We start from the raw sequence: 14,783 nt of genomic DNA on the forward strand, positions 1-14,783 counted from the left end.
TGAAACGCTTCACATCGCGTTGCGCGTACATATTTTTGTTTATGAATGAAAATCTCCACGCAAGGCGAAATCCTCTGCGGCTGGTAGGTTATACAGAAGTTCTCACTGATTCACACCCATTTCTCACTCTCGTCTGTCAAGTTTCGCGTTCGGATTTCCTAATGTCAGAAATGATAGGATTCCGGTTCGATTTTCGCCGCAACTATTCTCGCAATCGGAACGTCAGCTTGGTAGCGGTGTGCATGCGATTGATTGTTCGGATTGTTCAGTTTCAGTCAACTGTGTGTGTGTGCCTTGGGTGAAAATACAAAATCATCGCCGTCCGTCACCAGCAGAAAGTGTACAGCAAATCCGGCTGTAGTGAGCCGTGAGTGTATATATGCAGGACAATATTTTCGCCTTTGTGTGGTTCAATTCGTGATCGAATCATTTTTCACGCCAGCAGCGTAAGGAAAAGTACCGTCTCATCCACAAAGAAAAGACCAAAATTTTAACGTCGGATAATTTCCCGAGAATAGAAGCGTTCCGAAGCATTCGGAAAAGGACAAGTAGCGTTACACAGAGTTGAATGGTAGTGAAACAGTGGTTCCGGAAGGTTTTTGCCAAAGTTTACAGAAACCAGTAATCGGCCAAATTTCTTCAGCCTGTCTGGATTTATTAAGTCGTGGAATGAATATTGCATAACTCGGATAGGACGCAATTCAGGATATTAATGATCCGAACGTACGAGAAAAACGCGAGACGCAGTACGGAGTGGCAGTAACTTTTTCATTTTTTCTGGTTGAACCACAGAAGGTGAGGTGGAATCTTTTTTATCGAACCATTTATTTGATTCTGGCGCGGTAGGTAGCGAAAGCGGGAGGTGAAATACGGGCGAAAATATCTGCCATCGGATTGTGTGTCGTGCTCGCCTACACACACCGCTTTCGTGCGTGACTGCGCTGTGGTCGCTTCATACTCGTTTGCTCACTTTTCGACCGTTCGGTTTCTCTTTCTCGTTGACTCACTGCGCTCGACAAATTCATTGCTGCAGCGTTGCCACACATCATTGTTTTGCCTTTTAAAAGGTAAGATTTAAACCAAATTAAGTCGAATATGGTCGCTGTTCGTAAATGTTTGTACATACGCAGCGGAGTGTCGAAAACCTGTAAAATCAGGGAAATCAAGGAATATCAGGGAAAACTTAAAAATAATCAGGGAAAATTTTTTAACCGAGACGCGATTTTTTTAAATGACTCTTAAGCGCCAAAACGGATTGTTTTTTTAGCGTATAAGGCTAATGCGGTACCTTTAATGTTCGGTTTCATATCCCATCGAACACTTTTTTCACTGGGATTTCAGAATTGCGTTTATCTACGTTGCACTTTTTTATGCTGAGTGCTGAAAAAAGTCAGGAAAATTAATGTTATATTTCAGGGAATAGCGAGGAAAATCAGGGAATTTAATTGTGAAAACTTATTCGCCACCCTGTAGTTTGAGATGTTAAAATTGTTAAAATTTTATACTTTAAATTAATTTCTCGATTACAAAAGTTCACATCAATGGACAACGTAATTTTAATTCCCTAAAAAAAAAAATCGAAGCACTGAAATATTCAAATCAGCATCATTTAGTTGTAAACGTAATTTCCCGATTTCAGTGCAATACACTCTAGTGCCTGTTATATTGGACTAGCAGATTTGGCTTTTATTCATTTCAATTAGTGAATTTATTAGAATAGTTTCACGTGTTTGTGTGAAAACAGCTAATAACAAAATTATTTTAATATATGAGAAACGTAACATTTATCTGATGTTGCTTGAAATTTTTGTAGGTCACACCCTTGGTCTTGTTTCAATTTGTTAATATTTTTTCGATGTTTATCAGAAATAGTTTAGTGTATATCAAAAATATAACCTATTTTCCGCGAAGCAGAATCAATTTTAGCTCAAAAAATTACATTCCAACTTTCTTGTTCCCAACCACTAAAATTATTGGTAAACAGGACAATTGTGGAGTTAGCGTTACATTTCTACTAACATTATTAGTTTTCCGAGTAGGAATTTTAACATGCTTGACTGGCTTCTTAAAAAACTGAGAGGTTGTCCTCAGATATACTTATGAGAAATTACTCAAAATGATCGTTCGATCGTTGATGATCGAAGATAGTACGTCAGATACATTTTTGAAGAATCGTTTTTTGGGTATAAAATTAACCTTAAAATAACGTGTTGGACGTAGAACTACGTCTTTCGAAAAGTTCGGCTATTACTCGGCTACAAAGGGATGTAAAATGAAAATCTAAAACCGCAAAAAATTTAAACTATGTCCAATTTCAAATGTTTTTTTAATTATAATGAATGAATAACAAACAAATTGAAGTATCTCAAAATCGAGTGAGATTAAGTAGCGTAACACCGAGAAATCAAAGATAACATCTAAGTAAACGTCTAAAATAATTATTGAAATAAACGTTAGCGTAATTTTGAGTTCTAGTACTGTTGCATTAAATTACAAGGCAGGGAAAATTTTTACCATACAGTGAAACCTGTTGAAAATTCAAGAGTAACCAGAAAACAATTTTTTATAACTATCGAAAAATCGTTTTTATGTATTGGATAGGAATAACCCAAAAGTTATTCCTATCCAGACAATACATATGAGAACCTTCTAGAACAATTGATTTATATGCATACCTTTTTTAAAGCCACCGAACTTTCAAAATACTATCTTTCGTAGACTAACGTAAGACTTGTTCAAATAGTTATAGGCTGACGAAATACTAAAGTGAGGCGTAGAAATTTATATCAAAGGTCAAAAAAGTTAAAGTGCCAAAGCAAAGAGCTCGTTGGATATATTCGTTTCTAACTCACCCACTACACAAATAAAAATATTGCACAAATTAATTTTCGCACAAAAACAGGTTTGACTACATTCAATAATCTGGTGATAAAATAGTAATGTTATACTAAGGTCGATGGAATAGTTAGCGCGAAAAGTGATGCGAACCGATTCGCATTACCGTGGGTTAATGTCAGGGGCGACTCGTCCATAGGTGCAACCTGTGCATTGCACACGGATACGTCAGGCGAAAAATAAATAATGTAGTGTAATGGCTGATTGGAAGCTTTTTTTTTTTTAATTTTTTTTAATTGTAATAAAGAGAATAGCTTCCGTTTTTTCGCGGACATGATTGTGATTATTTTTGCAAACGATGAATTTCAGAATCTGTAGTTGAACATGTCGGTTAAAAAGCCACGAGTCGCCCCTGGTTAATGTGAAGAGCTGAACATGTAACCACGGTAAAAAAATCACTTCGCGACGCGAAGGATGTATTAATATAAAATGTCATTTTCAATCAAGAGGCTACATATCGGGGTTTCATTTAGCACACTTTAGTCATGATGTCATCCCCTCGTTTTAAATGCACCATGCGGAAGTTTTTCACTGCACGAAATGGAGTGCTTTGCAGACAAAAAAGTAAAACTGGCAACGCTACAGCAATTCGCTTTTGTTTTTTTATTCTCCTTCAATTCGCTCGTAGTTTACCTCATGTGATTTACATACACATACCGCAAGGCAATTTGATTTCGTGTTTTGTCGTATAAGCTTTTCAGAGGAAGTGAGGAATGAGCTGTGAGAGAACACCGTTCTGATTTCTCGCACATCGAAGAGAGCGCAGTGAGTTGCACAGCAAGAGAAATCGAATCCGCCTGTCCCCAGAGCCGCAGCAGAGTTATATGATGTGCGATTCTGTAAAGAAGTGAGTTTTTCTACCGCGACAGATAAAATACTAGGTTAATTAGTGGCATTTGCACTGAAATTTGTGTCTATTTCTTACTGTATCATTTTTTCGGAACATCCGCCGTTGTCGTGCGCTACTGGAACACCGAAAGCAGCAAACGGATCACGAAAAGGTAGCGCATTTTGCCTTGGAATATTACGCCTCATCGCAGGGAAAAGTGGAAGACCGTCATCAGAGCAAGCTTCCATTTTGCTATTTTGCCTTCTCGCGTTATTTGACAGTTCGACGACACACGGCAAAAGGAGCTCGTTTGGAACGTCAAAGGTTTTGCATTCCGAGTGGAAAAAAGCTCTCGGACAGCGAGGTGTTGGACAGTTTATTCGTTCAAAACCGGAACACACTTGTCGACGAGCTGGGATTTCTTCCGACTGCGGACGGGGGCTTAAAGTACGTATTTCTTAATTGACCAACCCATCTGCCGCTGCAAAGTGCAATCCCCTTTGAATATCGAAGTTTCCTTTGTTTTTTTATGAAAGTTTCCTCTTTTTTCTTATTTTTCCTTTTCCCTCTGGTTAATTCGTCTTACACCACCATTCCCGTGTTGGTGTGCGTCTGGTCCTTTTCCTCGTGTGGCCGCGCTTATCCGAAAACGAAAATAACCTGAAAATGTGTTGCGAATACATCACAAAATAACACGCACGAATACACAAACAATAATAACAACAAAAAATGTCGTACGATGACGGAACCAAAACGTTGTAAATATAATTCCAGCGCCGCTATGGATTACGACAAAACCGTCGAAGCAATGGACACGCAGGACGATACAGAGTTAGATCCCCCGAACGTACAGAATCTTGTCCCGGCAGTGGTGAACAATCCGGCAAACGGTGGAGGCAACATCGCAGCCGGCGGTCCAGAACAGATGAACATGGACGATCAGGATAATCTGGATGATGAGGTGCGCTCAGAGGCGACCTTTAGTTTTAAGGTAGAAAACTTGAGCAAGTTGACCGATTCGACCCTCTCACCTGCCTACTATGTAAGAAACCTGCCTTGGAAAATCATGGCCATGAGGCGAATTAACGACAGCACTGCACCACCGAGCAAAGGACTTGGATTTTTCTTGCAGTGCAACGGTGAGAGTGAAAGTGCAAACTGGAGCTGCTCCGCATCGGCAGAGTTGCGACTGCTGTCTGTCATACCCGATAAGGATCCGTTCGTGCGCAAAATTCGTCACACTTTCAGTCGTATCGAGAACGATTGGGGTTTCTCGTTCTTCATGAACTGGAACGACATTCTAAACCCGGAATCGGGTTATATTCAAAATGACGCCATTACACTGGAAGTGCATGTAACGGCAGAACCTCCTCGAGGTATTTTCTGGGACTCGAAGAAGCACACCGGTTATGTGGGGTTGAAAAATCAGGGAGCTACTTGCTATATGAACTCTCTGCTCCAGACGCTATATTTTACCAACCAATTACGCAAGGCAGTCTACAAGATGCCAACCGAAGCAGACGATGATTGCAAATCGGTTGCGCTCGCTTTGCAGCGAGTGTTCCATGACCTGCAAACTCAGAGCAAGCCGGTTGGTACTAAGAAGTTGACCAAGAGTTTCGGGTGGGATGCACTCGATTCGTTTATGCAGCACGATGTTCAAGAATTTCTCCGTGTGCTGCTCGATAAGTTAGAGAACAAGATGAAGGGAACCAGTCTAGAGGGAACCATACCCAAATTGTTCGAGGGTAAAATGATATCGTACATCAAGTGTCAGAACGTAGATTATACCAGCCGTCGCACAGAAACATTTTATGATATTCAACTAAACATCAAGGGAAAGAAAAACATAAACGAGTCTTTCAAAGATTACATCGCTACGGAAATTTTAGACGACGATAACAAATATGATGCCGGGGAGCACGGTTTGCAGAAGGCGGAGAAAGGAATCCTGTTCAGCAAGTTTCCTCCGGTGTTGCATTTGCATCTGATGCGTTTCCAGTACGATCCGATAACGGACAGTTCGGTGAAGTTTAACGATCGTTTCGAGTTCGATGAGAAAATCAATCTGGATTCGTTCCTGGAGAAACCGGAGGACACTCCGGCAACGTACATCTTACACGCCGTGCTGGTGCACTCGGGCGATAATCACGGGGGACACTATGTGGTGTACATAAATCCGAAAAACGACGGCAAGTGGTGTAAGTTCGACGACGACGTGGTCTCGCGATGCACCCGGAACGAGGCCATCGAGCAGAACTACGGTGGGCACGACAATGACCTGAACATACGGCATAGCAGCAACGCGTACATGTTGGTGTACGTTCGGGAATCGGTGGTTCACGAGGTGCTGGAGGATGTAAGTATATGGTACTAGAGATAGCAATAGCATAAGCGGCGAAAAGGATAATCATGAACGTTCTTGTTTTTTACTCAGGTGTCTTAAACAGTTTTTCAGAGGAATGTGTAAAACCCCTCAGCTGGTCTCGAGGTACGATGCTGGGCTAACAAGCCAGTCGTTGTATGTTCGAGTCCCGGCTTGGGAGAGACTGTTAGTGTCAGTAGGATCGTAGCGCTAGCCCCGCAATTGTCCTGTACACTTAACAGTCGGCTGCGAAGTCTGTATATAGTGAAACAGAAGGTCGAATTCCGATACGGAATGTAGCACCAAGGCTTTGCTTTGTGTAAAACCCCTCAAATGTTGTTGTTGTTTATTGGCAATCATTTTGTTACTTCAATAATCAAACAATTTAGATTGCTCAATTGTACAGTGTACAAACTAAATATATTTTACAACTAACAGACTAAATCATAGAAATAATAACAAAGTTTACTATATCATTGAGTTTTTGTAATCAAAGTAACTGAAGTACAGTTATAAAAATTATGTTGCATTATGCACGCTTCTACCAGATGCTTAAGCTATTACTAGATCCATAATTTTGGATCAACAAGCAATGAAACGAGTTTTTCTTTCTATCTTGAAGCAAATTAAATATTTATACCCACGAAGTCCTACCTCAAACGTATGGTATAATGCGTTTTAATTTTATTAAAAGCCTTCAACATTTGAGTAAAAATCCAAAATATAAATCCCGTGGAAAATGTGCCGCTAGTTTGGTATGGTATAATGAAAGCATCCTCGTCGAAAGACATTGTAAGTTCATAATGACCGAATGCTAATCTTTTGAGCGATGTAGTGAAGAAGCTAGATGGGATTCTATACCAACCGATGAAGTTATGAATCATGTGTAATTTATGAATTTAATTTTTGAGCAATGATTGAAATGCTGCACTAAACAATTGCTGAAATCTGAAAAAAAGAAGTGGATGGCAAGTATACGTGCAATCAAAAATAAAGGACGATGAGTTGCCGCTATAGCGCGACACTACTGAACGCTGACACCACATCACAACCCATCACCGATTTCGTAAGGCAATGCAACAATTGGTTTGAAAGCTTAGACCTGCAGAGCGGAAAAAACTTGCAAAACAGTGACGAGAGAAAATAATAACGAAAATATTTATTAAACTGAAGGCTGGAGGTCTATTTCTATTTCATTTTGCATTCGGACTTTGAGTCTCAAATCTGGAAGAGGTTCTATTATTTTGAGAACTTTAACGTTTGCTTTCTTCATGAGGGTCTTGGAACCTGCAAAAAGTTTTATCAATTGGAGTAGTTACCGAAAAGAGTAATTGAAAGAATATGTAATAATTGAGTGAGAGCAGGCGTACCTGGCCCATGAATGGACCTATCAATTTCAATGAGACAATGGCCAACTGTCTGCCAAGCTACAGTCCATTCCGAGGTGCCATGATGATGTGAATTGTCAAATTCGATAGGCACACGCTTTCTATTAAAAGAAATTATACTGCATTTTGCCACGCTGGACGTTAAAAAGTTTGTTGCACACCAATTAGCAAATGTATTCAGATGATCCAAACAATCGCACAGGCAATTTATAATTTTTAAATATTATTGTATCATCCTCATGAAATAATCGACATTCGGGTGGTAGCAATAGTGAAGCGTCGTTTATAAAAAATGGAAAAGAGTAGCGGGGCAAAGTTGCTACCTTGAGGAATTCTCGACATGTTAGAAAAACGATTCGAAATGGCTGAAACTATTTACACACACACGCTTTAATTAGTTAGGTAAGACCTAAACCAGCATATGGATTCCGATGAGACACCGAGTCGTTCTAATTTACTAAGCAGTATTTCGTGGTCTACCCGATCAAACGGTGCTTTCAGGTTCAGGTTTAGAAACTAGAATTCATACTTTGCAAACAGCGAGAAACGTACTGCATGAGATTAATGGCAACAGATCGGTTAGGGAAAAACCCATGCTGCTCAGTTTCAATATAGCGCTCAGAGCTGGCAAACAAGGCTTCATTCACAATAATTTCGAACAACTTTGGGCAAGCACACCAGGATGTGATCCCACGCTAATTAGAAATGTTGCGTTTATCTCCTTTTTGTAAATCGGTAAAACAAGAAAACTTCCATCAGTCGGGGAATTTACACTGCTGCACAGACAAATTTAAGAGCGATTGGCGTGCAAAGGACTTTTCCACATTGCTTCAGAACCGTCTGGCTCAACAGCGTATGAAGTTCTAAGCTTATGCAAAGCAGCAGCTACAACATTTGTACTGATATGCGGTAATCGGAACGAAAGAACATCACGGGGTTCATTGCTGGCTTCACGAATTTTCCGAGGACGCCACGAAGTCGTTGAAAACTTGCTGGAACTGCACGGCAAAAAGGTCGCATTTTCACGTTCAGTGTCAGTTATATAGTTTCCCAAGAACAATGAAGACGGCAATCCCCGTTCCTCACGTTTAGTGTTTACAAACGACCAGAATTGTTTCGGGGTGCATGCAAAGGCTATTTTCAATGCGCTTAACATACCTGTTGTACAAATAGCGGTTGTCGTTTCGATACTGGTTGCTGGCAATTGCGTACTGATTTCTGTAATACGGTGAGCGGTAAAAGCAATACTTTCGTAGCGCAGGTGATCGTAAGCGCTTAAGAGTTTGTAGTGGTGCATTTGACCATGCTGGCTTGCGTGGCGGTTCATAGTATTGCACTGTTTCGGTGAACACATTTTCAAGTGTACAACGACAACTGCATCATCGATACTGGAGGACGGTTCCAATACAAGATTCAGTTCATCTCAAAAAGCCAGCAAGTTGGAAATTCAGAGATCTATATTCCGATGGCTCGTTGTAGACGCTGAGGAACGCTCAACGATAGAACGATAGCGAGCTGAATCATTTCAAGTTCAATCAGCGGCTCATGTGCAACAGATACAGTACTTATAGGCAATGCTTTGTCATTCACAGGTGTCAGATCCAGCATACGTTCTTTATCGGTCAACAAATAATTAACTTCTGTCCAACTATGCAGACAAAAATCGTCGGGAAGAGAATAGCAGCAAGGGGGCATATGTGAGCGCAGTGTGTCCACTGAAGGTTGACCGTTGTCTGAAATGATCCAACGCAAACTAGATTGGTTATAATCTCCAGAAGGTAAGCGCAGGCTGGAAGATCCCGCCTCCGAACACAGAACCAGGATAATGACGAAGACAAAAATCAGCAGGCAGCGCGACTGTGTCGAAATAATCAGGGACTTCCATAGTGCCTGTTAATGGGTGTCCTGGGTCCAATGAGTTGATGATAGCATTTGAAGAGTTCCAGCGTGTTAGACAAGCAAAAGTTTCCATCGTTCGAGTCACAATGTGGTTTGCTTAAGAGTGAACTGCAGGGCTTTGCAAGTATATATCGCTGGCTGCTTTCGGTCTGTAGTTGGGGTTTTCCAATGAATTCACGAAAAAGGAAACCTGGCCATGATGAAAGCATTAAAGCTTGATGTTACAAGGCAGGAGAAAGGCCTACTTTATAAGAGACAAATGTCGTGGTTCCAATATCCTTGCCTTTTGGAAGTAAATTGTTCCGAATTCCAAGACTGCTATTAACACACTGCGAACGAAATCTCACCTTAAGCAGGTATTAGACGAAGTAAATATTTGCTATTTTTGGTACGATTTTTGTTTGCACAAAATCAAATCTGTATTAAAAAATATTTGCTTCGTCTAATACCTGCTTTAGAATTGCACTTCTGGTCTTTGACAATCAACAAACACAGCGTTTGTTAAACGTAATTTATTATCAAGGACACGCCAAATGTTCTGTGAAGGAAAAAAAGGCTTTTTAATAACACTGGTCGACAAATAGAAAAGATGCACTCCGAAGGCTCAAACCGGAAAAAATTAAAGATCCAACCTATTCAACCGTTCCTATGAATTTGAGTGCCCCAGGCCAAAACGCGTCAACTTACGAGGCCGGGTTCGTCGTTTCAACGTTATGTTTACGAGAAAACTCAATTAAGTCTCGGAAAAAAGTTAGTGGCTAGGGACACCAAAATTCACAGGAATGGTTGAAGACTAACCTACAACCAGAACGATTATCCTTTTCGTCGACTTTCGCTTGACGCAGCCGTGTGAAAACGCACCGTAACTTTCCATTCACTATAAAACCTTCCTTCCACGCAGGTCAAAAGCACCGACATTTCCAGCGAGCTGCAGGAGCGTTTGGATGAGCAGCGGCGCATCCAGCTGTGTCGCCGTACGGAGCGTACCGACGCGACCAACTACATGACCATTAATGTACTGTTGGAGGACCATATGGAAGTGTACCAGCGGTCGGATCTCTTCGATCCGGCTACGACCACGTTCCGAACTTTTAAGGTTCGCAAGACGACTACCATAGCGGAGCTGGCGTGTTTGGCATCGAAAACGTTCAAAGTCGACCCGGACAAGATGCGGATGTGGACGGTGACGAAAAATGGGGTCAGGATACATAAGTTTCATCTGATCGATCCGACCGCTAACGAAACCTGCGGCAAATACGGTTATCAGGATCCAAAGAACTCGTGGACAGTGTTTCTAGAGCTGGCGTCACCGGACACGAACCAGCTGCAGCCGATGGAACCGACCGACCTTCTCATATTCTTTAAATGTTACGATCCTATCGAGAAGCGACTCAACTACTGTGGTCATGGATTTTTCAAAACAAGTCGGGCTCTGTCGGAAAGCAGTTTCCAACAGGAGTGCATTAGAAGGGCACATTTCGAACCGGACACAGAAATCACGCTGTATGAAGTGACCGATATTAACAAAGCTGTCAAAATGTTTGACCACCTGGCGATCGATGCGGCCCTGAACCCACCCATGAATGGTTCGATAATTATCATAGAAAAGCGAAATCCAGGAGTGGAAAATCTAGAGTTCCCGACCTGTGAAGAGTATCTAAAGGACCTGTACTGCCGGGTCGAAGTAGTCTTCGTGGACACGCTAAACCCAAACGATACTGGCTTCACTCTAGACTTGTCATCAGAGTCGAATTATGATCAAATTGCGAAGGCTTGTGGACGGAAGATTCAATGTAACCCATACGAGATACAGTTTTTCAAATGTAAGAATTTTAGCGATGTTCCCGGACAGCCTCTCCAGCATAACTATAACGGTACGTTGAAAGATATTTTGTGTTACAATAAATCGAAGTCGCCGAAAAAATTGTTCTACCAGAAGTTGTCGATCTGTATCAACGAGCTGGAGAATAAGAAGCAGTTCCGCTGTCTATATCTGATGCCGAATCTTAAGGAAGAGAAAGAGTTAATACTGTACCCCAACAAAGATGGCACAGTGCATAATCTACTGGCGGAGGCAGCGAAACTTATTGAATTCAGCGAAAACAGCACCAAGATCCTTAGAATATCGGAACTCTCGAAGAACCGATTGGCTCCGGGACCCCCTAAGGATACTCCACTGGATCAGTTGCACGATTACACAGAGAACACGTTTGTGCAGCGGACAGCGATTAATAACCAGAAGATGTACCGAATAGAAGAGGTGGCCGAGGATGAAATCAACCTATCGGAGAATGAGATGCTTGTTCCAGTGCTGCATTTCAACAAAGACATTGGAAGCGTTTTCGGGATTCCTTTCTTCATTCGGACGGTCCATCATGAAACTTTCGCCTCTCTCAAGGAACGCATGAAGAAGAAACTGAACGTTTCCGACAAAGAATGGGAGAAATATAAGCTAGCCATTATTACCGAACACATCGACTACATCGACGATGAGACGATTGAGATCAATCTGGACATGTTCAAGACGGATCCCAGCGAGCCCAGCTCACGGACTTATCTCGGTTTGGAACACATCAACAAAAATACCAAGCGAAGCAGGTTTAACTACATGGAGAAAGCGATCAAAATATACAATTAGGATTTCCTGTTTCCTCTTGATCCTCAGTTACACGCATTCTCTCCCCAGTTCGTTATTAAATCCTTGCGTTACGCAACCTGTTTATTTGGAGAGCAGTTCTCGCTTTCGTTCCTTTCTCGTCCGCAGCAGCCGCGAACCATTTTGATGAACAGCAGGAACAATTTTTATTGCTAGTAGTTTTAATCAATTATTAAATTGTGACATGAAACAAAAACGAAAAAACAGCATAAATACAGATTCATGCCAGGTTACGTTCCAAAAAAAAAAAACAAGTAAAATTAAATCTGAAATCAACAAGGTTAGAGAGTGAAAGCTGTTATTAATTTTTTTTACGAAGTTAATTTTTATATCGACAAGTTTAAAATGTAAAAGGCTTGAAAATCATGGAATTTAATCGACAGTGATCAATTAAAGAAGATGATCAACGGGAACCGTTGATCGTGCAGGTGTTTTGACCTACCCTAATATGTCAAAGCGAAGATAATTTGTTTTCTTTTTACACTAGCTTTAGACGTTTGACGTTGATGATGATGACGCTTGTTTCCTTCTTTCGTCCTGCAACCTGTTTTGTTTTACTCTGCTGCTCCGTTTAGTTCGGAATGTGAAGCGTTTTAACTGTCTTCATCGGTAAAAAAAAAGAAACAAAGTGGTTGAACGCAAAATGAAAAGATAAGGCAAACCGATTATTTATATTTAAATATTAAAACAATGAAGGTTAAACAAATAAGACTATAGCTATAAATGCCGCTAACTGCAAGAGTAAATAATAACTATTACAAGCTCGGCTAGTAAATCCAAGATAAAATATATATGCTGAGGGATGCAAAAGCACTGACTGTGGAAGAAAGCCTGATGAAATAATACCTATTTATCAACTCAATCTGGAAACTAGACATCAAAAATCCCTTTCGTTTTCACAGTTTTTTTCGAATTCTTCTCTGCTGGCCACTACTTCTGATCAGCGCAGAAATAATGGGAAATCGGGTAAAATGGGCCTCTGATCTGTCAGAGGCTGCTGTACCGTGATATCCAGAAGGACAGCTGTGTAGAAAATGAATTCTCGTATTTAGAGCAAGTGCACTAGTGGGGAACACTATTAGAGGTCATTCGTAAGATCACGCAGAACAAGCGGTAGGGAGTGTACGGAGTGAGCGTAGTAGCATTTCAGCATACACACAACACCCAGTCACACAACAGACTTACAAGACGCGCTCGTTGATGCAACCGGTTAGAAGCAGGAAGCGAAACGGTATAATACCACTGCATCATGCAAACAAACAGCGGAAATACTTCGTGCATCGTGAACGAGCGAAAGAGAGGAAGAGAGCTGTTGAGAGTAAGAGATAGAGGATGGAAGGAGCTAATTGTAATAAAACAGTGAAAAATTATAAAAAATTGCAAAAAAATAAATAAAAATGTTTGAAAAATTATATAACAGTTGCGTTTGTTGTGAGCTAATGGAAATGTCGATGACATTAGAAGCTTTGTGTGGAGTGGATTTCCCATGTCCTATGTCGATTTCTTTTTTCCGAACGTAGCTGCTGAGGTAAGAAGAGCCTTCTTGTATTAATGCTGTATTAGAAGTTACGACAGTTTCATATTCATTTGGGGTTCGGAAGTTATTTATGATCGATGCATGAACCCTTGTTATCGTGGATATATGTATGGGAAAGGGCACCTGAAACCGGCTTCCGCTGGCCGTGTCAGTCTTCTTCTGGCGTTGGCAGCAATCGGAAATCCCCGGTCGCAAATCGTTTGCCTAATACACCTACGAAGTAAAACCGTTTTGGACGTCATTGTTTGTGTGTTATTCGTGGATGGTGTGTAAGCTTGCCGATGGACCGTTGTTATCATCGAGATAAAAATACGATACCGGCAGAGCGAGTGCGTTTGATGTTTTGTTTCATTTTCTGCTACGCGATCTCAGGCTTGTGTGAATATTCTACGCCCATCCCTGTTGCGTTTAGTGACTTTCATTCGAATCACGACTGTTTGGTTTTTGTTAGCATGTGCCAACCGTAGGCAAAAACCGTTGTTACTGCTGCGTGGGATGGTGACATTGGCGACGCTTGGTTGGCACACATGCAGCCCAGCCAAGGTTTTCTTGTTTGCATTGGCGTCAGTATAAACAAAGTCTGAGATAGACAAGTCCGGTAATACGTCGAATGACTATTTTTACTATCGGAGGACATGCAATTTGACAAGATAGAAATGCAGTGGTAATTGTGAAACATGATGATCAGTTTTTTTAATCATGAAAACCGGTGTTAAGTACTATTTTAAACAAATGAGTATTGTTGCTTGTTCTTATTTTCGACAACTTATTAGCGGGTTTGATTTGAAAAAACGCGCGAGGAGACGGTTTGACGACTACGGCCACATCGTCGGGTAGCGGCTGTCGACAACAAATTCACTCGTAAACTTGTAAGCCAACGAAAACGACTTGTTTTCGGCGTGCTAGTGTCAATAGCAGAGGGCGCTAGTGTCAATGGGTACCTACTACTCTGGTAGTCGAAGCTACTTCTGTTGATTGCTTGCAACGCGGATAGTTAAACACGTGGCTTAACAAGCGTCGAAAAAGAATCTTTTCTATTTCTTCCTCCTGATGAGTGGTAGAACTGAAACGGATTTACGATATGAAGAAAAGCGAATGAAATAGATAAAGTTTCCATGTACGTTACACAACATATTTCTTGTGGCAGGGTCTTGTGTGTGGGAAATCTCGTTCATTAACACACTGCTTTATAACGATTTTGAAACTAGTAAAAA

At 41.1% G+C, this 14,783-nt stretch overlaps 2 protein-coding genes across 7 annotated transcripts in view; both read left to right on the top strand.

Moving 5' to 3' along the window:
* LOC129732733 (paxillin) overlaps window positions 1-14,783 on the top strand; it is a 136,238-nt gene that overhangs the window by 16,169 nt on the left and 105,286 nt on the right. The gene's annotated exons all lie outside the window — the stretch shown is intronic.
* LOC129732731 (ubiquitin carboxyl-terminal hydrolase 7) lies at window positions 236-12,297 on the top strand. Of its 6 annotated transcripts, none has more exons than XM_055693864.1 (5): window positions 236-795; window positions 3,589-3,776; window positions 3,879-4,171; window positions 4,261-6,083; window positions 10,278-12,297. In XM_055693864.1, exons 4-5 carry the CDS (start codon window positions 4,464-4,466, stop codon window positions 12,012-12,014), a joined length of 3,357 nt encoding a protein of 1,118 aa, XP_055549839.1. In that variant the 5' UTR covers window positions 236-795; window positions 3,589-3,776; window positions 3,879-4,171; window positions 4,261-4,463; the 3' UTR covers window positions 12,015-12,297. The 6 variants fall into 6 exon arrangements, with proteins under 6 accessions (XP_055549839.1, XP_055549838.1, XP_055549840.1 ...); XM_055693863.1 differs by having other exon boundaries at window positions 3,589-3,742; XM_055693865.1 differs by lacking the exon at window positions 3,589-3,776 and having other exon boundaries at window positions 3,876-4,171.

The sequence above is a fragment of the Wyeomyia smithii genome, chromosome 3 (genome assembly GCF_029784165.1).
Source record: "Wyeomyia smithii strain HCP4-BCI-WySm-NY-G18 chromosome 3, ASM2978416v1, whole genome shotgun sequence".
Taxonomy (NCBI): domain Eukaryota; kingdom Metazoa; phylum Arthropoda; class Insecta; order Diptera; family Culicidae; genus Wyeomyia; species Wyeomyia smithii.

Excerpts from the sequence above, each read along its gene's own strand:
- LOC129732731 (XM_055693864.1), top strand. The coding sequence starts at position 4,464 with ATGACGGAACCAAAACGTTGTAAATATAATTCCAGCGCCGCTATGGAT. Across the intron at positions 6,084-10,277 it reads TTCACGAGGTGCTGGAGGAT|GTCAAAAGCACCGACATTTC; the intron begins GTAAGTATATGG and ends CCTTCCACGCAG.